The 24,439-nt window shown below is 39.2% G+C and overlaps 1 protein-coding gene across 3 annotated transcripts in view; it reads right to left on the minus strand.

Moving 5' to 3' along the window:
- Nucleotides 1–667: 667 nt before the first annotated feature.
- Nucleotides 668–24,439, minus strand: part of ARHGAP20 (Rho GTPase activating protein 20) — a 123,067-nt gene continuing 99,295 nt past the window's right edge. For all 3 annotated transcript variants that reach the window (XM_077964259.1, XM_015115634.3, XM_015115635.3), the window contains 6 exons: nucleotides 15,424–15,602; nucleotides 14,070–14,231; nucleotides 9,578–9,687; nucleotides 7,136–7,325; nucleotides 5,940–6,054; nucleotides 668–4,829 (listed from right to left, as the gene is read on the minus strand). In XM_077964259.1, coding sequence (XP_077820385.1) covers nucleotides 2,974–4,829; nucleotides 5,940–6,054; nucleotides 7,136–7,325; nucleotides 9,578–9,687; nucleotides 14,070–14,231; nucleotides 15,424–15,602 — 2,612 coding nt within the window. In that variant the 3' untranslated portion in view covers nucleotides 668–2,973. The remainder of the gene's footprint in view (nucleotides 4,830–5,939; nucleotides 6,055–7,135; nucleotides 7,326–9,577; nucleotides 9,688–14,069; nucleotides 14,232–15,423; nucleotides 15,603–24,439) is intronic.

Raw genomic sequence — 24,439 nt, forward strand, 5'->3', positions numbered from 1 at the left:
GACTCTTTTTAAAAAGTGAAATTAATTATTGTGTTTCTGAGAGAAATCAACACCAGTGTGTGTGTACATTGCCCAAATATTACCTGACTGGAGTTGTGTTCTTTTCCACCCAGTTAGAAGAAATTCTTTCTGGACTAAAGTAGTATATGTTTTTGAATCGCTTTGAAATAGTGATTAACTTTACACAGAGGGGAAACTCAGCCAACTTTAAGACGGCAAAGCTGTAGCAGTCATGACAGTCTTGTCATATTAAATACATTTATATGACCTGAAAAGCAGAGACGTCTTGGCATGTATCTGGGGTCATCTGGGTATTCTGGCTAGAATGGTCCAAACTTAGATAAGAAAATCTCACACAATCGAAGTGATCTGATGGTTCTTTGACATAAAAATACTGACTATATCTCATTCCAGGAGCACAATGAAAACATAATGCCTAAGAAAATGAAGACTTTGTATCTAAAACATGACTTGTTTGGTAAATAACATTAGAAAAAAATATTTTATAAAACCACTTTTCCTAAAAAGACAGACTGACCATGGGTTCTGACTAAAAGCTCAAGGTTCAAATTCAACATTAATTATACTCTATGAAATTTCCAATGTTAGGCAGAGACTAGGATCATTAACTAGAACAATTCTACAAAGGGCAATATTGCTCTGGTGGGATGGTTAATTCTGCAGAATGGCATTTTATTTAACAGACAGCATGGACTTCATACATATCCATTATCAGTGCCTTGAAAACCAAACAACTTTAAAAGTTAGCAGCAGTTTCTGCAAGTACAAAAATACACATTTATTACATAACATATGGTAGTAAAATTTGTCAAGATATATTATACAAACTCAAAGCATTTTAGATAAAGCATCAGTCTAATATATTATAGATTGATGGAGTATAATAAAATGACATATAGTCTGTCTTCAAATCATACAATATAATACTTTACAGTAATATTAACAAACTATTCACATTAAGAATTACAGGAGTATCTAAGGGAACACAGATAGTAGGAATGGTTATTAAAAAACCTCAGCAACTATTTTCTTCGATGCTTCAAACTGGGTGAATGATTTTTTTACCTGCTAATATGAAAAAGAAAAAGGCAATTTCTTCCAGAAAGACACTCCAAGCCATAAGAGCTTCATTCACATCTTGCAGTTCTGACAGTAGTATGCCTTAAGGGAAAGGGGAGTCCCTGCTGACTTTATATATTATACCAAAAAAGATGCATATGGCCACTTAGGAGTCTTAATATGTGGGACTGGTTAGTTATAAAGTGAAATCGACTTCACATGTGTGACTGAGATGGCCAGTGTCATGAAGTAGCTCTTTGGATGCAGAGTTCTTAAAGATCATTGTAATGGTTAGCACAAACAGGGCCATGTCCCCACGAGGTAGGTAGCACCTATAGCTAATACTGAAATAACTTCTTCTATCTTAGAGAAAACATTTTTTCCCTATAACTGAAAATGCAACCTTTAGAACAAAAAAGAAAGAACATTTGATATGACCATTTTCTGGCTGATTGATAAGACAAATAATTTGGAATAAGCTAGCTTGTGAGAGAAAGATCCATCTGGTGGTGAACTAAAGAGAATGGGCTCAGAGCAACTTCTTATAGGTAAGTAGTTAATGTGAAAGAAGATGCACATCCATTTTCAGTGCCGTCCCTGCATACTAGTTGGCAAGGCCTGATAATCTATTCCTAGGTGATGAGATGTACTGCTGTAAACTTTAAGTCAAGAAAGCGGAGAAAGGTCCATGGATATAAAATAAACCAATTGGGGTATAAGCCATGAAACATTTGGAGCAAAAATACGAAACGTCTGGAAGTAAAACCCAAAGCAAATGGCTGTCTGAGAAGGCCTGGTGGCCACTTTGTTGGGTATTCTATTGTGGGACTCCTTATAATCTGCCACCCTCTATATTGCTCTCTCAATTGCCAAACTATAAAAATCAGAAAAGGGATGATTTATGTTTTTTTCTGGCTGACTATAACCTAAGAGGCAGGACTGTGCAGAAACATTTCAGCAAAGTGATGCCATGGTTTGATCACGTTAACAGCATTCGTGTAATTGAGAAAGGACTGTTGTTGTGGTCTTTTCCCGCACACTGAGAGTGAATGCTGTCAGGAGGTCACCTTCTAAATAGAGAAAGTTGCTTTTCTGAAGAATGTTTCTAGCCAGAGACACCTTTCAAAAGGGTACTGACATGAGCAGCCATTTTCTTCTTTCTCCTCACAACTCTATGTTTCCTGAAGCCTTTGCAAAGCACTTCAACACTAATGAAAAAACAAATTGACAAATACAACCAACAAAACTGATTATCATGGTACCCATGGCTTTTGAGTCACTCTGTTTTTCTCCACTCTAGCTGTAGCAATGGCCTGGTTCCTGGAATGATTCTGTAAGGACACATGATTAGTAAGATCCCACAAAAATGGCCACTGGCTTGGATTTAGGGAAAGGTTTTACATGATGTTCTTCATTACTGGACACACTTAATGCTTTGATTAGTGGCATTTTTCTTGCCTACTTATTAAAAACATTCCATGGAATGTAGATGGTTTCTCTGTACCCTTCCCCTCTCTCCTCAGGCCCCTATTCCTCATTCATGATATCTTGGTCTTCTCAGGACACCAATCTCACAGACTGTTCCCATAAGTGGTTCCTCTACAGAAGATGCTTTCGCTAGCCCTCTGTTAGTATCTCTAAAACCACATGACAGGACCAATCCCAACCTTTAATAAGAAAAAGCCTCCTAAACACTTAGGTGACAAAAGTTTTAGCATAAAGTTATTTGTCAAGTAGTCTCAATAAAGAGAATTATTTCATTGTCCTAAGTATTAGCAATGATAATCCTTATGCTACCTCTCCCAGGTATCTTATACAAAGTGGTCATAATAATTATTGTCTATTATTATTAACCCAGTTCCTGTGCTTGTGGACATCAGATTCTTATTATGGTTAAATGTCTTTGGTTAAATACCTGTCCTCAATGTCGCAGACCACTGTAGGCCCTGAGTCTGGGCTGGTCACATCCTCTAGAGTCCAAGAGCTGGCTGAGGCTCTTTCCCAAGGGAGAGAACCAGAAGAGCTCTGACTACCAGGCTCTATTTCCTCATGTGACTTCATACACAGCTTGAGTCTGCTCTCCACCAGGCTGAATGGAGAGCTACAGTGTCTCTCTGAGTCCTGGAAGGGAGAAGAACTACAACTTTGGGCTGACTGCATGGGGGCCAGTCCTTCAGCTGCCCTTAAGGGCAAGTCTTTTTGTTCCTCTTGCAGTGAGTTGGCTTCTGGAACACCAGAAGCATGTAGGGGTGGCTCTAGGGGTCCTTTTGGAGAATCTGTTTTCTTTTCCTCTGGTCTGGCTGCCTTTGCTTTCTTTTTGAGGGACCAGTTTTTCAAACTGGCCACACCATTTCTCAACCATGTGCTGGGATGAAGAGTTACAGAATGCATTTGTGAATGCCACTCCATGGTGTCCTTCTTTGTATAGGCTGGGCGGCTGCAAGCCTGCCCTGATGAGGGACCGGGCATTCCAGAAACATGGCTGGCATTGCTAAAGTCAGGAGAAAGCTCTTCCCGTTTTCTCTGAGCCTGAAAAGTACAATCTATTGGAGAGGAAGTCTCAGTGGGTGTAAACACAGAGTGTTCAGAAATCTGAGAAAAAGCACTGTCTTGGGAGCTTACTGATGAGCCGGATGGGGAAGTGCCTGGGGAGGATAAGCTGGAATAGCTGGTCCTTGGGCAAAGGTTTAATTTTGGGGGTAGAACCTTCTCAGTGTTTTGGTTTGTGGCACTACTCTTGCCCACCTCAATCCCCATGACTAAACTCTGATTAATAAGCTTCTGCCCCTCCATTTGCAAAGACTTATGCCGTTTGAGATAATCCTCCTCTCCATGCAAGAGACCAGCTTCACAGCTGGTTTTATGTTGTTTCTTTGAATAAATTCCCCTGAGATAGGTCAGCTTGCGGTTCTGGTCTTCTATGTTGGGCTCTGAGCAGCGCCGGTGTGTCCTTGGACCCTTGAGGGCATCTGCTGTGTGTGGTGGGGAGTATCCAGATGTATCCACATCAAAGGGCTGGTTCTTGGAATGATCCTGTGAGGACACAGGACTATAAGACGCCACAGAAATGGCCACTGGCTTGGACTTAGGGAAAAGTTTCATATGATTTCCTTCACCACCAGACAAGCTTTTCTTCTTAGTGTTTTGAGTAGTGGGATTTTTCTTGCTGACATCAGTGCCTGTGACTAAACTCTGTTTAAAACATGTCTTTCCCTCTTCCTGGAGGGGTTGATTCTGCTTCAGATAGTCTTCATCTTTTTGAGAAAGAATTGTATCACAGCTGGACTTGCGTAGCTTTTTCTGATAAAACTCCCTGAGGTAGGAAAGCTTTGAATCCAGATAGTCGATGCTGGGCTCTGAGCAACGCCGGTGTCGCCTCAGGCTTTTTGCAGCATTTGCTGCAGCTGTGGACAGGTAGCTGGGTGTGCACATGGCAGACGGGGCCCTGGCATGATCCCGCAGTGGGATCTTTGTGTACACTAAAATGTTCACCGGCTTGGATTCAAGAGGCCGTTTCATTTGAACATCTTCATCTTTAGAATGGGCCAAGTCAAAGTCGCTTAGGGTTAAAAGGCCTTCCACCTCGGGCTGGTCAAGATCATAGTCACTGAGGGTTAAGACAGAGTCCATGCTTCTGCTCCCCTGGCCAAGTTTCTTTACCAAGTCACTGCATGGTGCATCAACATCCTCATTTAGCTCATTTTCCAAGCTGTCATAGGAGGAGTCATTCAGTTGAAAGCAAGAAATATCTGTCAAAAAAATTAAACCATAATTAGCATGTTTACTTACTACAAATATACTTATGCTTCCTTAAGAACAAACTATGGTGCTTAGCTGAATTCTCTTTTCATGTGGAGTGTGCAAATTCCTGCTCTCAAGAAAGAATCTTTCACAATCTCAATTGTTAGTGAAGAATAAAAATAAAATTACGGGGGTATAGGAGATTTATATCAGTTCCTGACGAATGGGCTTTCCTTAAAATTTTCTTAAGGCAATGAACATGTCATATGACCAAGAAATGGTGAAACATATGAAGGAATTAATGCTTTCATAGTATAAGTATATCCAGATTCTGAGTGAGACTCTGCCTTCTAACAGGTTGCTGGTGGTTACACATACTTAACGCTAGTCTTGGGGAAACCATTTACTAACTCTAACAATGTCCTTTTACAAAGTTCTTTAATACCCATTACCTTATTTAATCTTTACAACAACCATAAAAGTTAGACATTATTTTTATCCACATTTTAGAGATAAAGACAACGATGTTCACTGGCATAGAATAACCAGCCAAAGATAACATATCTAGTAATTGATGGCACAGGGATTCAGGTTCTGAAGGCAGCTGTATGTCTTCGAAGTCAATGTTCCCCCACCCTCCCAGCCAAATGATGCTAGTTGTTTCAAACTGTTTCATAGCACACTAGAATTCTGAGGTGCCTGAGGGACCAGTATGAGGAAGGAGAGGACTAAAAACAAACAAACAAACAAACAAAACCACTCATGCCTCCACTACCTCTGGGCTTTCTACACCAGTTTCACCCACAGCAGTTCTGTTATACATACTAGGGTTATTCATAAAAAGCCCATCAAAAACCATCATGCCACAGCATGCTGCCACTAACTTATTGAAGGCTGGAACCTAATCTTTATATAGTTCTTAATCCCACTACACTGTTAGCACATGCTAACCTATTGGCAGGCCATCTAAGGAAGGATCAAAAGCCCTGGGCCCCACTGACCTGGATCAGAGGCTCCCTTCACTTCAGCTGCTGTGGACTCCAGGAAAACCCCTATCCCAGTATGTTTACAAACATGTGTCTGTTTCTCACAAAAACCAATCCAATTATTCAAAATACCTGAGGCATTCTCTCTAGTGTCACATCTCACTGAAACCTCTCTGAAGAGGGAAGTGATTTCTTCTCCAAATATCCTAAGGCAATTCTCAATCAGAAATTGTATAAGCAGAGAAACCTGTAAGAAAAAGGACAAATGAAGTATTACTTTTCATATTACATGTTTATAAATCACATTTCATATATAAATCCTGATTTTAACAACAAAAAGCACATGTACCCACAGAAAAATTCATATCTGCTTTAAAAGTACATTAAACAGTTTCCCCTAAAAAACTATGATACTTTTAAAAGTACTTTGGGCATAGAAATGTAATCGGTGGGCTAAAGTTATTATTTGTAGCCTTGCCTTAATGTTAACGTTTTATACCAATGGCTCTGTTTGTAAAACTGGGTAAAGAAATATACTTTGTTATTAAAATTTATAAAGCATCATTAGACAAAGACTTATAAAAACCATTTATTGTGTAAAGGGCAGGCTGTCATAAACTTGGGAAGAGGGCTCATCTGCGAGTGCACTGTGAAGGAGAAAGACAGCTAGGAAGAAAACTTGTGTTCCTGACTAGTCTCTACCCAAGCATTTGGCTGACAGGTCTATCCATGTACTGCCACCTTCTGCTAGGCTCCCTAACAAGAGGTGCTTGTGGGGAAAGGTAAGAGTTTATTAGGGAGCTTTGTGACTCCATTGAGAGGTACTGGAACCTTTCTGAAGTTTCCTTGCCCCAGTAGCTGAGGCCAAGGGGCAGGAGAAATGTTAAGAGCAAGGGAACTGATATCCCCACACCCCTTATTAACTGCCCAGGACTACAGGAGTGTGATTTCAAATAACTACTGTAATATCACCGACTCCATTTTATTTCTAGATGAGGACACTGTAGGCCAATGTAACTTTGCCCAAGACTATACATCTGGCAAGAGGGTAGAGCTGAGAATGAAAGCTTGGCTGTCCTAACTCCAAAGTCCTTTTTTTTTTTTTTTCATTTTAAAAATCATATCAGCTGCTTTCTCACTTTATGGTTTTAGTCATAGTGTTTAGCCTCCTTAAAGGGAAAAGAGAAGTAACCCATCTGCTATCATTTCCTACTTAACAAATCACTTTCCTAAAGTTATTTAAGAAATCATCTTTTAGAATACCCCAAATTTCAGTTTCAAAATGGGGACTCAGTCTCCCAGGGCATAAAAATGAAAAACTTCATTACCTTTTTTGTAAATTCGTTTTCTAGTTCTGGGCGGGAGGAAGTAGGAGGCCAAAGAATACTTGGAGCGACACACACAGCTAAATTAAATGCAGTCATCTGATTGGATGAGGAATGTTGCTCAATGTTGTGTAACACCCCAAAAAGATACCTTAGGAGAACAACATTGGCTCTCGGAAGCTGGTCTAATAGCCTAAAGACAGAAAAATTACTCTTTAAGCAAGACATTTCATTTAAAAACTTGTAAAGACAAGCAACTCTCACTTTGGATGGGGAAGAGGGCAAATCAAGAACATAGTTCAGATATGCAAGAGTTTCAGTTAACATGGTACCATACAAAGTGAGGACTGCCTGGACAGAAAGAAAAAATAGGCATTGGGAATTTATTTTTTGTTTTTTTTAATATTGTCTTCACATCTCAATGAAAATGTAAAATAATGCAGAAAAATGTTTCATTCAAAAAAATGCTACCTGAAATATTTCCCTGAAACTAGCATAATGCAAACTTAGGCCAATCCTGTAACATTTCAGAATATTTTCAACCAAAAACGACAAAAAGCTTTCTGATAAAATTAAACAGTAATTTATAAAATGCTCCTTTATTTCCAAGTAGCAGCACAGCAATGCTGTCTCTTGGTAAGAACCCAAACCTTAGCTATCAAGACGTCCAGGTCCATTTTGAGAGCTTATGCTCTGCTCCACCAGCTTCCAAGGTCAATTTTGTCCTAAATCTGTTTCATCGTATCACTTTCACATATAAGTTGCTTATAGTAGTATATTTTCTACTGTTCTCATGTTGTAATTGATAAGGAATTTTTAAATGATCAATCACCAAAAATGACTACTATTGTCCAAAAAAACTACAAATACACTGATATTCATGACTCTTTTTTTTTTCAATAGAAACTTGCAACCTAGGGAAAACAAGATAGTCTGACTGCTGCTTGCACAAATAACAGGGAGGCCTTTCTTCAGTACAATAGACCGACAATGAGCATAGTTTTTGTAAGGGTAAGTTATGAAGGACTTTGAAATATAACAAAAGATTACTGGGTGTATTCAATGGAAAATAAGGCATCTGGCATAAGCGTTTGGGTTTTCTGCTTCTATAGGGCCCTAAGATTTTTCACAATAAGAGGTATTTTACAACTCTGTGTAAGTTGTAAACAACTGATAGCAGAGCATCTAATACTTGTCTAAATATGTGAAAATTCCTGTCTGGTGGAGAGAGAACTGATTTATCTGCACCCCTGCCCTGACAGAAAAGGTCAGTTTTGTTTGTATTTATTTGCAAATTCACTTTAGCATTTCTGATTCATATATATATGAATATGTATATGATTATGAATATATGAATATATATGAATGTATTTATGATTTCAACTTTGAAATCTCCTTTGAACTGGTTAACATCTTACTAGTTCCCTCATAAATGATTTAAACAAAATATTTCACGTGTTCATATTTGCATGAGAGTCATAATTTAACCTTTTTCCAAAAAAAATCATTTAACAGCTTATAGGATATATAGTGTTTTAGACAATTAGCAACAAAGTTTAGAATTTGATGCTCACTATCTGAATGGTTTACGCCAAACTATAATGGAAGTGGAGGTGGTGTTTTGTTAAACGGCCTTGGTTTCTGGTGTCTTCAGCAGCTGTACTATGTTCTACTGGTGAAAGATGTAGATAGTTCATATATGAAAGTTTCTTAAGAAAAAAAACCAACTGTACTAAACAAGCAAATACAAGTAAATAATATTGAGATTCTTGAGTATTCACAGAAGTAGAAATATTGCTTTTTGTTAAGGGACGTTTCTTTCCTATTCTCTTATAATGCAGGAAACATTCAGGAATGGGGTAGTGAGTTCTACCAGCAATTTCCCTTTGCATGAGTAGAGACAGCACATCCTTTATGATCAGATGTACTTTGCAACTCTGCTTTTCCTTTCCACTTTTCAAGGACTTAACTGTGCCTTTGCTGTGCTTCCACAACACTCTCCAAATCTCCCCCGTAGCACTGATTGTACTGCATTGTAATTCTTGATTTTTCTATCTACCTTACCAGGCTGTGAGTTCTGTGAGAAGACAGAATAGCTCATTTTCTCTGTATGACTTCAGTTGGTGAATGCAATATATGACGAGTTGTCTGGTTAAATATTTACAAAAATTAAGATCATAAACTGAAGACTGGGCCTATAGTACTAGCTAGTGGACTAATGGATTTCAGCTCCCATCAGATTCAGGTATATGGAAGGTATACAATGTTCAAGTATTACAATGTTCAACTATAAGATTAAGGAGGAAAACAATGACAAACTAGCATAAATCTATTTCTAAACTGGTCCACATGGATATGACTTTGATAGCTGTCATTATTTTAATAAATAATCTTATAAAATATTTTAAAAGTATATTTGAGACATGACCAAATTAGAATAATTACCTTTGAACAGTATTTATTTTCTCTTCATCATTTCCTTGATCCATTACAGAGACCCAGTGATCATAGAGATCTGATGAAAAAATACTTCCTGGAATATTTCGCAGAAAATCCTTAAATAGATTGAAAAACAAATATTTCAAATCATTATCCTCATGCCAAACATGTATTAGAGAAAGTAGAAGACATTTTGTTGAAAAGTTCCCTTAAGTACTCTCTTCTGTGAACTACACAGCTCTGCACCAACTCTCCACTGACTTGGGGACACAGAAACATGTACTTTGATTTTCTTACAGCAAAAATCATTGGGATAACTGGAGTCTTCATTATTGTGGGAAAATAAAGGACAACCCATTTGGCTGAAACTTCCTGTTTGCATACATTTTAGTGAACTAGTATGACATAAGAAGGTCTGGCAGTAAACCATCCTAAATTCCTTTCCCCTGTCCCTTAGATGGCTAGTTCAAGGAAATGCACCAAGGTATCTATGAGGTTCATTATCTGATAGTCATTAATTCAATCATTCTATGTGCATTTATTCATATGTGCCAAGCACTATTTAAGTTACTGGGGATAGAGAAGTGAATAAAACAAAGTATCTGTTACCTTAGAACTTTATATTCCAGTGGTATTAGTGCACAGTTGCATAAAGAGGTACTTAAGGTTTCTCCCTGTATTCCCTGTAGAAAGGTTCTCATATATTTGGGGAGAGAGAGCATTTCAGGTGATGGCTGGGTTCTAGAAACTTGGGCAGCACACCCATGCCCGATGTACACTAAATAACATGTCCACAGGATATTATCCTTTTCTAGGAGACCCTATTCTGCTGAGATCACTGGCAGGGCTGAGTGTGGTAAGGCTGAACTATGACACAAACAGCAAATGACCAAGGATGTTTGTTGTTTAGCTTTTGTTGTTTGGTTTTTGTTTACAAAAAACTTAAAAATAACAAAATTTGGTTCTTGTCCTGGTCCTACAGAGTTGACTCTAGGCCAACTGTCTCTCTTGCTTTTGCTGTGGCATTACCAAGGTCAAGCTTACAGTCTGATCTCCACCTTAGTAAACTTTAGCCAGAGTAAACTCAATATCGTGTTTAAGCACCATACACATGGTTGGCTACCCTCTTGCAATTCCCTGCTTACAACATGAGGACAGGTGAAAGTCAGCAATTGGGCAATTTTAACTGTTGCTAAATCAAATCAATAATTTTACCTATGTGCCTTATTGAAGGCAACACACACCTTGTTACTTAGATATCATGTTTATAACAGTAATATAGAAGCTGTGATAACTTATTGCTACAATTAGCTGATTGTGTGGGCATCTTCCCCACTTGCTTATGAGCTCCTCCAGGGTAGGGACAGACCCTTACCTTCTTTGTACATGTCAATGCCAAGCACAGTCCTAGTCATAGTAGAGGTCATTAGTGAACTACTGCTATATTGCATATGGCCAAATATTAATGGGAGCCCAGAGAAGGCCAATCAACTGTAACTGAGATTTTAAGATAATCTGGAAAGCCTCTTTGTAGTCATGTCACTTTATTACCATCCTTTTTTTTTTTTTTTTTTTTAGAATGTTTAACAAGAAGGAAGATTGACTAATTCAAAGTCTTCTTCTGTTCTATTATATCTTCTAGCAGAAATGTACTTGCATACTTGTGATTCAGGTATATCATTACAAAAGTTACCTCTTTTTGGGTAAAGTGATTTAATTTTCATAATTCCAAACTAATTTTAGCTGCTGTACCCACTTTAGAAGTTAGATTTAGAAGAGGCAAAATTTGTTATTTCAAAATGTGGTAGGGACAATAGCTCTCTTTTTAAATCTCTGTGGAAAACATACTTATGATCTGTCTTGAAGAAAAACATCATTAACATCTTAAACCTACACTTGAAAGATAATAACTCGTAACATCTCAATGAACTCTCCCACAGCTGGAATAACAAGTTACGAAATACAACCATCATCACAGCTGAGAAGGATGTGAGAGCCGATTCTGAACTGCAATCACCAGCTCACAGCACTTAACTGAATGTCTCCTCTCCTCCAAAAGCAGAGCCAAGGCCATCAGCAGAACCCCCAAATTCATTTGAGATGAGATACTGCAGGATTAAATATGAACGTTTCCTCAAAGGTTTGATGGATCAAAGTTATAGTGTCTTAAGCAATTTTCATCCAATTATAGTTTGAAGAGTTAAGCTTTAACTTAAACTTATATTTAAGCAAAACCAGCATAAGTGAAAAATTAAAGGAAAATGTAAGTACCACTTCAAAACAGATTTAAAAACAAGAAACAAAACAAAAGCTTAAAAACTTTTGCTAAAAATTATCTCCCTTTCTGCAAGCACTTGGAAGAAAAGGGGGTAAAACATACGATAAAATGCTAATTACTTGGAACACATTTAACCAGATTTTTCAATCAGTTGGATCATTTTTTGCCTTTTGGTTATTTTTGGACAAATATTTCTACAATTTGAAACATAATTTAACTCTTCTAGAACCATGCTTCTTTGCAATAGCATCAACAGTTTAGCATAAAATTTTAAGAAGTGTAATGCTATGAAGAACAGCACAGTAAGAATTTTTTTTTTTTCTGCAGACATTCTTGGTTGTTTAAAGAAAATTGTTTTAAAACACAAGCTTGGCAGGCCGAGGCAGGCGGATCATGAGGTCAGGAGATTGAGACCATCCTGGCTAACACAGTGAAACCCCGTCTCTACTAAAAATACAAAAAAATTAGTTGGGTATGGTGGTGGGCGCCTGTAGTCCCAGCTACTCTGGAGGCTGAGGCAGGATAATGGCGTGAACATGGGAGGCAGAGCTTGCAGTGAGCTGAGATCACACCACTGCACTCCAGCCTGCGTGACAGAGCGAGATTCCGTCTGAAAAAACAAACAAAAAACCCCAAAAACACAAGCTTTACCTTTGTAAATTAAGAGATATATAAAAAAAATTTTATCATGCATAAAAAACCTTGGCATATATATCTGGCTACATATTTTTACATATGTGTATATGTAAAATACGTATTCATATTTTTAGTGTGTTCCAGGACTGAAGAGTAATCATAAACCCTGTGCAAAACAGATGAGATGACCTTAGCTTCAACCCTCCAGTTCTCTTGCATGATATTTAATTGCAAAAATCTATAGCAGGGTTTAAGAGCAGATATGGCTTATTTACCAAGAAACATCTGATTGTATATAAAGTCATGAAGTAACATTCTATAAGCACCTGGGCACTTAGCTGGAGTAGGGGTATGCAAGAATCTTCTTCACCATTATTTCCCTTAACTTGGTTTTCATGTTTCAGCCTGAGATACAGGCTGGGGCCTTGTCTTGACCCCTAGCTCTGGTGCATTCTAATTCTTTGGGACGTGGGAGCCTGACACAGGTCTGCAGAAGATACTGCTAAGGTCAAAAGCTCTGCTTAAAGCTCATTTTGACTGTAGGTGTTTCCAAAAATGTAGAGCATTTCCAAGAATGTGGGGGCAGAAAACATTTCAGAACTCTGTATCTCTGTAACTATGGACGTGACTTAAGTAACAATGGGTAAAGTGTAAGAACCATAAAGAATGCCAAGTGTGGTAAAAGTAAAAGAAAACTTAGATGCTGAAGTCGTTCCTACTCCACTTTTAAAGTAAAAGGCATTAGGTCTGGTGCGGTGGCTCATGCCTATTATCCCAGCCCTCTGGGAGGCTGAGGCGGGCGAATGACCTGAGGTCAGGAATTAGAGACCAGCCTGGCCAACATGGTGAAACCCCGTCTCTAGTAAAAAAACAAAAATTAGCTGGACGTGGTAGTGCACGCTTGTAATCCCAACTACTCGGGAGGCTGAGGCAGGAGAATCACTTGAACCCGGGAGGTGGAGGTTGCAGTAAGCTGAGATCATGCCACTGCACTCCAGCCTGGGTGACAGACTGAGACCTCATCTCAAAAAAAAAAAAAAAAAAAAAAAAAAAGGTAAAAGGCATTAGGGGACAAGGGAAGGCATGATGATTATGAAAATAAATAGAATTTTCAGTGATTTCAGCAATTTTTTATTTCAATTGTGAGGCAAATGTTTATTATGGCAAACTTCTTTACCTATTTTCAAACATTTAATGTTTATATTTGAAAACTGCTTTCATTAAGAACGTAGTGAGATAGTGAGGAAATCATAAGCAGGATGTCTCTTTTGGTATACGTGTGTTTTTTGATTTTTTAAACTTAAAATTTTTATTTTTTACATGGAGTGGCAGAAGTAAAGATGAGATCAGTGTGGGATAAAAAATTTAAAAAGCATATTTGATATGTTATATCATCAGTGGTAGCTTTTAAAGTCCAATGTTGACTTTGTGAAATGTTTTTTAAACACTTTTTAGTGTAAAAATTATGTTAAATCTATTATGGGTCTTTGCAGATAGAAATAATGTTCATAATGAAAAAGTAAAACACCCTTTTCTTTCTCTAGAGCTACACCATGGGGTGGATAAAGGGAGGACTTTTCTTACCTTTAAGACAGATGCTATCACAAAAATAGATTCACAGTCTAGGTGTACTTCAACTCCAGAATTCAATTTCTCTTTTAGTTCTCTGCAGGATTTCACATTGGCCGATTGCCGGAAGATACCTTTGGTGAGGGGTCCTTTTTGATTAAGAAAGAAAAGCATATCCTATGGGGAAGCAAAGGAAAATAAACAAAATGATACTTCACACACACAAATAAGGCAATGTATATACTTGCCCTCTTTGGATGCCAGAGGCTAGGGTGTGCTAGGGTAAAAGCACTGAAGGATTGGAGCTAAATAAATGGCTGGAAAAATTAAAGTCACCTTTTTGGAGAGTGGAAGGGTGGTTACCAGGGGCTGGGCGTGGTGGTGAGGTTGAGGAGATGTTGGTCAAAGGATATAAAATTTCAGTTAGGAGGAATAAGGTCACCTGATCTATTATATAACATTATCATTATAGTTAATAATGCACTGTATTCCTAAAAATTGCTCAGAGAGAGTTTTAAGCGTTCTCTAATTTTGCTTTCTATCACTATGTCCTCTGCTTACAGTGTAAGAAGAGAATGGGTTTTGAACACAAGCAATCCCTGGGATTCAAAACCTAGTTATGCCACTTAGTTACTGTGTAACATTGAGTACAGTACTGAGGCTTTAAAACAATTTGTAAAGTAGGGATGGGATGACGACATGATAATAACTATCCCCTAAATCTGTTGTGAAGAATAAACAAAGTGGCTAGACAAGTGTCTGGCATTTGTAGATGCATAATACAGTATAAAATGCCATATATCTAGTATAGTGCTTGAAGGATACTGGAGACTCAATAAATGCTGCTTAGCAGTGATTATTTAAAATATCAACTGGAGATAATATAAACCCAGTGGCTTTCATCTGACCCACTCTATATACAAAAGATAAACAAATGCCAGGGAATGTATCTTAATGCCTGAGCACTTGAAATAGAAATAAAACGGATTTAAAAACCTAAGTGTAACATTGAGTAGCTTCTGCTGCTACAATGATCAAAGAAGACTTTGAGAACAATGTGACGTTCAAGAAAGGATTTGTGAGGAATAATGTGAATTCTCTGTCTACAGAGCAAATTCTACTTTATCTGAGCAGGCTTACGTGGCTCTTTCCTGAAATCAGTAGACTAGGTTATCTCTCCCTATTATGTCTTCCTTCTGATTTCACAGTAGCTAAATCTGATTTTGTTATTTGGAGGAATAATAATGAAGATTCTTAGCCAAAGACAATGATGTCTATAATTTTTCCATTTGGGGGCAGATTTACCTTGCAGAGCTCTCCTTTCCCAAACACCCTTCCCCGTCAGTTTACAGACCAAAATGAGCCTTACCAAGACAGGTTTGGGCAGATTGTCGTTCTCACAAATATTTGGCAGAGAAATTCCAAAGAGCTGTCCCGGCATAGGTGATGTTGGCGATGTGGGCAAGTTGTCCAGGTGAGTGCTAGAACCTCGCCAGAAGGCCCAGTTTATGATAGATCTTCTCCTTTTAAATGTCTTATGACCTGAATCTAAGGAAGAAGTGAGCTTATTAGAAAAATGAGTTTCATTCACTTAATTTTATTTCTATAATTTCCATTTTATGGTATGTTTGTTGCTATGGTTCAAAGAGAAAAAGATGCTAATATGTGGCTTTTGTCATTGAAAATTCAACCTATAAAATTTCATTATGGTATCTTATAAATGAAAGACGAATCAATAAAGGAAGAATCAAATGTTTGGATTCTTCTCCCACCCAGTTTTTGGACATCACTGGTCTGTTCATACAAATCCATTTATTTTCCCACTTTAAAGAGGAGACTAAGCATATGAAAAGTTTAAATAAGACTATAGTTAAATACTGAGAAAAAAAGGAAGTGTGAAGAGGGAAAGATAAAGGTGGAAGGGGAAGCAAGAGTAAGAGAAGGACAAGATGAAAGGGAAATGGAGGAAGAAGGAGGAAGAGAAGGGAAGTGGGGAGAATAATGAGGAGAGGAGTTTTCTCGGTTAAGATGTTCTTTAGAAATAATGCTTTAGTATCTGACATCTTACTCTCCTCTTGAGAACACAGACAGGAAGCTAATGTCCTAAAGTTTTTTCCTTCCTTTGCAACTGCAGACTTTGATGTTTCTTTTCAGTTCTTGACTTTAAAGTATGTTTAAGGCAGCATGGATAGATACAAACATGAGTGAGACTTGCCGTTACTGATGAAGTTTATAATCTAACAGAGATGAAGAACTGGTTGGGGTGGAGAGAAAAGCAAGTATGTTAATAAATATAATGTCATAAGGTAGGAACAAAGTACTAAAAGCATTCAGAGGAAAGTAAATCACATGTGGTCAATAAGAGGGAGGGGGTGATCCTGGGAGTGTTTGCATTTGACTTGGATTTTGAATGAACAAGATTTTAACAGATAAGAGCATCTGGCATAGTGCCTTCCATCTAGTAAGTACTCGCTAAGTCATTATTAAACAATAATTGAAATTGAGGAGGGATTTAAGTAGAAAAAGACAACATGAAAAAGAATAGGCAGAAGAAAGGTCAATAGTAAGGTATGGTTTTATACTATAGTGCCAAAATGTTTTTGGTGTCATTTGTGTCTAATTTTAATATGAAGTTTAACAGGTTTGCTTATGATTCAATACACAAAAAGCTCTTTAAGGTTCCACTTTTAGAAGTGGCTGACCTCTCTGTCCCCTCTTCCCAACAGATACACACAAGTAACAACTATAAACTCTGGAAAACCAACCAAAATAAACCTAGCTGAAGGCACTAAAGAGTGAACAAAAGAAGGTAGATATAGAGGTCAAAGTGTGACACTTGGATGAAGGGAATGGCATAGCACTGGGTCAGTTTTCTAATCTTACAGCTTTTAGGCTGAGAGCAGGCCCCAGGGTAATAGGGGTGACTAAAAGTTGGGAAGAAACCTCTACTCTTACTGGCTTGAAGAACTAGAGAAGGGAGACAGAGGTACCCACAGCTGGAAAGTGAGGGTGGATCCCAGAAAGAAGAAAACCTGATAGTGGGAGCCCTAAATATTGTGTATAAATTCTGCCCACATCTCTGGCTAACCCCTGAAGCTTGCATTCATGGGGGCAGATTCAAAAAAGCTTGCAATTAAGGTTGACAGAACTGAGATCTGAGGAGCCATAATGCCTAGGTAGTGCCCACTCATGGTTTGACTCCTTTTTCTCCAGTGAGAGTGCATGGGAATTGGTAATTAGACTGGCTGTGTGGCACTGTTCTTTATGACGCCAAACTAAACCAACATTCCCTGATAATGAAATACTGAAGGATTGATCTTTTTAAGGAGGACACAGTCAGCAGTCTTGTCATTTCAGTGGAATTAGACATGTTAATTCCAAAGAAGTCTTCTATATTGTTTGGCTATAATGAACCTTAGAATTTTATTTCCTTAGAATAACCTACTTAACTCAATATTTAAAAAGCCAAGTTGTGGGAGGATAAATAAATAAGCAACATTTTACCAGATGGCCTTAAGACCATCATCTACACACCACTTCCTTGAAATACAGCAAATGCATCATTGATGTACACACACACACAGGTATGTAAAGCTCTTTGGCTCCAGAGTCAGGAGCTTCTCTGCACTCCCAGTTCACTTATTTAGACCAAGTTACTTAACCCCTTTTCTTTCCTCAACCTTAAAATGTAACGGATATGAATTAGCCCTCAAAGGCTTATTGAAAGGATTGTATAGGACAGTCTCTGGAAAGTACTACTTTGTCACAGTGATCTTGATGAACGTTGCCAAGATACCAATCTCCTCCCCACAAAGAGGACAACCTCTCTGCACCTCCTCTCCATGTGGTTTCACAGCCTTCAGCAGGTATCCAGTTATGAAGGAATACCAATACTCCACTTAACTAAAGCAGTTTCTTCCTGTCCTGACATTCCCAACCTCCATTATTTAAAAAATAAAACAAAAACAGAAAAGGAAACTAAACCTTTTCTGAAGTCCAGGAAGGGGTTCCTGTATTAGCAAGGTCAATCTATGCAAATGTGTGCTTAATATATATGTGAATATATATGTTGAGTACTTGTGCTCAGTTGTGGTTTGCTCACATTTACTTGATGTTTATTTTTTATTTATTATTTTTTTAAGAGATGAGGTCTCACTATGTTTGCCCAGGCTGGTCTCAAACCCCTGGGCTCAAGCAATCCCCTGCCTCGGTCTCCCAAAGTGCTGGAATTACAGGCATGAGCCACTGCACCCAGCCCTGATTTTATTTCTAAAACAATCAAAATAAAAAGTTATTTGATTTTTTTTTTAGCTTTCACATACTTAAGAAGAATGCTCTATTAAAAAGTTATATACTTAGCTACCCTATGAGTGTTGACAGAGGATAAAGTAGAAATTGAGTCCTTTACTTTATCATAAATACTTTCAGCTGTAGCCATGCCTTTTGCTATATATATGGCATTCAACCTGAGTGTTCAGGATTCCTCTGGGTCTGAGAGAAAAAAAAATTCATTAAAGTTTACTTTCTTACAGAGCTTTTAATGCACAGATCTTACTTTCTAAATGTCACAAAGGCTAATGAAAAAACGTGCTATTGCTATAAAAAATACGAGTGATGTAAATAAATGTAAAGCAAACTAAATTCAAGTAAATCTAGTTTTCCTAAATGTCCCTGGCAAGATTCAAGTTAGTGTGTTTACATGCTTAAATTAGATAACTGAATGTTAAAATTTACAGTGCTTAAAACTTTGTGTTTATATAATAATAATCATAACAAAAATGTTAGAAATTCTATTCCGGCCATATAACTTCCCAAATTAAGAATATCCTCACCTTTTTTTTTTTTTTTTCCTAGAGTAGAAAACACAGAGGTGAATACTGGAACTACAGGGTAAACAGGTAGAAAAAAAGATGTATCCCGTATTTTACCAGCCACCATAAAAGTTCAATTCTAGTTCAGTCCTAAGTCTGAAGTAGGTGTGGAAAGTGAACCTACTTTGGGCATAGAGCTGGGAGTTCAGGACAGACTGGAACTCTAAGAACTATTTCAGACTACACTCACAAAGATTCCATTTAATTCCAGAACTCTTCCACTCCAAGTTTTTCCATACTAGGGATGAGTAAGCCATTCAATCTTTCATTTAATTTCTACTCTGTTCTATACACTAGACTAAGCCCTGGGATGAGTTCCCAGGTCTTAAGAAGGTCATTGTCTAAAGAGACAAGTAGATTATATAAACAGATAATCATAATGTGATTTTAAAAAATGTGTTACACTAGAGATATGTATAAAGTGTTACCTGCCTGAAAGAACGAAGATTTCCTAGAAGTAATGATGGCAGCAGTGGGCTGTCTGGAGCAGCTGCTGCAATCACACTGGCTGTAGCAGGGAGGCATGGCCAGGGCTGCGCACTTCATGGAGCTGGCAGGCGCTTGGGACAAGTGGGAGCCCTGCCCCTTCTGAGTTGGGTGGGAGGTACCTGGGTGCCTCTGTAGACACCCAAGCCATGGCTATGGACGTTGGCATCCCTGGGCTCTCAGGACCTGGGAGCAGGTGGGAGCCCTGCTCTCCCGGGTACAGCTGCAACCACCTAAGTTGTGGTTGCAGGCCTGGGCTTCTCACTCCACAGAGCAGGTAGGAGCCCTGCCCTCCCAGGAGCTGCAGCTACCCAAGTCATGGCTATAGACCAGGCCTCCCTGTGCTCTTGTAGGGGGCAGGTAGGAGCAGGCAGGAACACCGCCCTCCCAGGTGCAGCTCCAGTCACCCAAGTCATGGTTGCAGACCCAGGCCTCTTGCTCCATTGAACATGCAGGGCCCCATTCCCCATCCCCCAACACAGCTGTAGCCAACCAAACTGCAGCTGTAGACATAGGCATTTCTGTACTCTTGGGTGCTCTGTAAGGCCACCCCTGCCCTCGCAGGCTCAGAAGTGCCTGCTACCACTGCCTGGCTTCTCCCTACTGTCTGCACCTGCTCTGATCACGGTGCAAAGTTGGGTGAGCCCAGGTGCTGTTGCAGCCCAGCTGGGTTGTGCACACACTTGGGGCAGTGCTGACATGCCAGCCCCCTGGTGCTTTGGCCTGCTCTGGACTTTGGGTGCCAATGAGCATAGCAGGGAAGCCAATGGGGGGTTGAGGCAGCTCAGCACTGGCCTGCAGGCGCCTCTTTGCACCTATAGCCCAGGCACCATGAACAGCAGCAGGAGGCAGAAAGGTTCCTGGGCAGAAGGGGGTGAGTCCCTGGTGAGGCCTACTTTCAGGCCAGGGAGGGCCTGAAGGCTGGGAGCCAGGCTGCCAGTCCTGTGGACTGGAGTGGGAACTTGTGGTGCTTTTTCTGGGCCTGCCCATGGCTGCCCATGGACAAATAAGCATGCTCTTCCTCCCCTCTGAGGCCCATAAAGCTCCTAGGCTCAGCCAGAGCTAAGCAGATGTCCTGACAACCAGCTGCAGAGAGGACTACCCACTCCAGGGCCTCCTTTCTGCTGAGAGCTGCAGACGTGAGGATGACCATCTGCAGAGAGGAGCTACCCACTCCAGGGCCTCCTCTCTGAGAGCTGCACAGATGACAAAACCAACTACAGGGAGGAGCTACCCTCTCTGCTAGGAGTTGGACATCTGACGGGACAACCTGCTTGCAGAGAGGAGCTACTCTCTTTGCCAGGAGCTGAACACTTGATGGGACACTCTGGCTGCAGAAAGGAGCTGCCCCCTGTGGGTCTCCTCTGAGCTGTTCTATTGTTCAATAAAGCTCCTCTTCATCTTGCTAACCATTCACTTACTTGTCTGTGTGCCTCATTCTTTCTGGTCACAGGATGAGAACTTGGGACCCACTGAATGGTGAGGCTGAAAGAATGGTAACACAAACAGACAGGGCTGAAACATGCCCCTTGCTTACCACGTTGTGTGTGAAGAGAAGGAGATAAGAGCTGTGGCCCTTTGGGAAGCCCAGACCTGGGAGCTCCCTGAGCAGGGCTGTGGCTCCCACTTTGAGTCCCTGCAGTTCCTGGCATCTCCAAGCTTCTGGGCACCACTGTGTTCCCTGGTGCCAGCCATGGAAGTTGCTGGTAGTGTGCCTGATCTGGCTGCAGCCTCACAGCCAGCCAGCACCTGTGCAGGCACGTGGAGCTGTCCGCTCGACTGCAGCAGTTGGTCTGACTGTGTGCAGTGGCCAGGCCCCAGGCTCACTCACACACCCCTCGCCACTCCACACCTGACTTGCCTCTGGCAGGCATGGGATCCAGGCTGGTAGTAAGAGCCAAGTGCAGCCTGCAAGGCCGAGTGGGTGGAATGAACCCAGTGGACTGAGCAAATCTTGGGCAAAGGCGTCATTGTCCACAGAGATTTCTGGCCGGAAAAGTGACAACCCCAAAGTGTTGTAACAGTAACATCTAATAGTAACATGCAACGGTAACAGTAACCTGTAACAGAACATGTGAGTGGGGCCTTGAGGTCAGAACTTTGAATGTCTATATCTTGAACCTTCACAATTAACACTAGAGCTTTCCCACTGGGGACCAACCATTCCAAAGACGAGTTACAGATCTCAGTCTCAGAGGGGGCCTTCTGAAAGATCTACTGCTCTTATGTTTTCAGTATAAGGCTGTTTACTAGGAGGCCTTCTCTACACTGAGGCAGAAATTTGAAAAACAGATTGGCAATGACTGTGTTCACCAATGGTTATCCTGGTTAACAGGGATATTTTCTGAAAGCTTATTAGAGAAAGCTTTATATTTAGTTTAAAAATAAAATATTTTTCTCAGACAATATTCTAACAGAAATCATTAGATTTTAACCCTTTGTTTCCAGGGGAGAAAACAAGACATGTTTTTCACATTAGAGACCGTGCAAAATACCCATTTCCTAGGACTAAGCAATTTAAGAATTTATGAATTCTGTGGATTTTAAATATACAGGCCACAAACAAGTGTGAAAGATTCTGACTAGAACAACTGGCACTTGGTAAATAAGGAAAATTCTATGTTTATACTATGTGCCAAAAAAGAAGTATTAGCTCATTTTTCCCCATTAGAAGTCAGGTTAATAGCTGGTATGTATGTGAACAAAGGAGCATGAAGATACTCTTGCTCAAATTAGAACATGACAAAGAAGTAACAGGCAAAGGAATGAAGACAAGTCAAATAAGATGGCTGTTACTTGTGTGAGCTGTTATAAAGTCTTGCAGAATATGGAGACTTTAGCTGGCATGTTTTAAATTATGCATATTTTAATCATTCAATCAGAGGGCACAAACTATGCTCCCTGGACCAAATCTGGCTTGCCACCTCCCTTTGGATAACTTGTGAGCTAAGAATGGCTTTTACATTTTTAAAAAGTTGAAAAAAATTCAAAAGAATAATACGTAGTAACACATAAAAATTATATGGAATTTAAACTTTAGGCCAGGCGTGATGGTTCATGCCTGTAATCCCAGCACTTTGGGAGGCCAAGGCGGGCAGATCGCCTGAGGTCAGGAGTTTGAGACCAGCTTGGCCAACATGGTGAAACCCCATCTCTACTAAAAATACAAAAATTAGCCAGGCGTGGTGGCAGGCGCCTGTATCCTAGCTACTCGGGAGGCTGATATAGGAGAATCACTTGAACCCGGGAGGTGGAGGTTGCAGTGAGCCAAGATTGTGCCACTGCACTTCAGCCTGGGTGATAAGAATGAGACTTCGTCTCAAAAAAAAAAAAAAAAAAAAAAAATTCAAATTTTATTGTCTAGAATAGTTTTACTGGAACATGACTACGCTTATTCATGTAATGTCTATGGCTGCTTTCACTTCACACTCAATAGCAAAGTAGCTGTGACACAGATGGTATGTGGTGCGTTCATTACTTTGCACTGCTGCTCGGGGCACTACAAATTGCAGTGACCCTGTTACATCTTGACTGTTTCAAATGCCACATGTATCATGATACCATAACATCTTTTTTATTACTTATTATGTAAAAACAATAAAAGAAAAGTGGACTTCTTCTAATGTTAAATTTTTAAGGCAAAGTGAAATGCAGATAACTTTGTTATGGAACTAATGGCAAAATATTATGTTTACTGTGCAATGAAGTAACAGCTGTGGTTACAGAATATAATATATGTCAGTGGTTAACAGACCAATGGTTAATCATAATGTTCCCAACTCATAAGCAATGGATCAGAAAAATATTTAATATGAAATATATCATTACTGCAGCATTTCCTCACAAAAATAAAAATGAGGCTACAATAAAAGTTTCTGAGTGGCTCATTTGTTAGCCAACCAAGGAAAGCCATTTACCCATTTACCAATGGTGAACTGATTAAATCTGTGTGCTTGCAGTAGATTAAGAAAGAGGTCCAGAGAAACTAGATTTAAGATTATCAGCCTTTTAGTGAGAATAGATGATTGAATAGTTGAGGGCATTAGGAGTAATATCAATAGTAAACTAAAAAACAAGGCAAGTGACTTTCCTTGGTTCTTGATGAAGTGACAATGTTACCAATAGCACTAACTTGTCTAGCTAAGAAGTCAATGCTGAGTTTGAAGTGACTGAAGAATTAACCTTGAATAGTCTGCATAGAACAACTATGGGTAAGAATATTTTCAAAGCATTTGAGAAAACAATAATTCAGTACAACCTGAAGTGGAATCTGCTGTGTTATATTTCATGGTAGTGAAAATATGTAGAGCAGAAAAAGATGTAATTTGACAAATTTAGAAAGCTTGTGAAAATTTAAAGTGTTTAATACCTATGATTATTCATTGTATTGTTTTGATCAGTGGTACTGCCTGAAAAATATGGAAATTTATCAAGTGTTACTGGATCAGTACTGTCAACAGTGAACTTCATTTACTCTCATGGACTTAATTATTGTCAGTTCTACGAATTTTTGTTAAAAATAGATGCTAAACGTTATCCTGCATTATGCTATCACACAGCATTTCAATGGCTCAGCACTGCTAAAGTTTCATAGTGATATTTTGAACTCAGGGCCCAGATTGAACTTGTTATGAATGAGAACAGCCTTCGACCTCTATTAATGGACACTAAATGGCTTTGAAAGTTAGTTTTTGCTGTAGATATGATGATGTTTCATAATAAATCCAACCTAAAATTACAAAGCAAAATAGTGCTTACATACAAAGTTTTTACTGTAGTCATTTGGAAAACAATGAATGTTTAATTACAAGTAATATTAAGCTGCTTTATACACTTCTTGTGCCATCAAAAGTTAAAACAAGAAGCAAGATCTTGATTCACATAAAAATTTACAGCAGATATGTTTTTTGAGTTCAAACTACAGTTTGAGTAGTGTTTCTCAATACAAGAGCAAAGGCGATTTCCATATCTCAAAATCCATTTCACTATGCAACTGAAGAGCTTCCACCTAACCTTCAATTGAAAGTG

This window comes from Macaca mulatta, chromosome 14 (genome assembly GCF_049350105.2).
Source record: "Macaca mulatta isolate MMU2019108-1 chromosome 14, T2T-MMU8v2.0, whole genome shotgun sequence".
In the NCBI taxonomy this organism is placed as follows: domain Eukaryota; kingdom Metazoa; phylum Chordata; class Mammalia; order Primates; family Cercopithecidae; genus Macaca; species Macaca mulatta.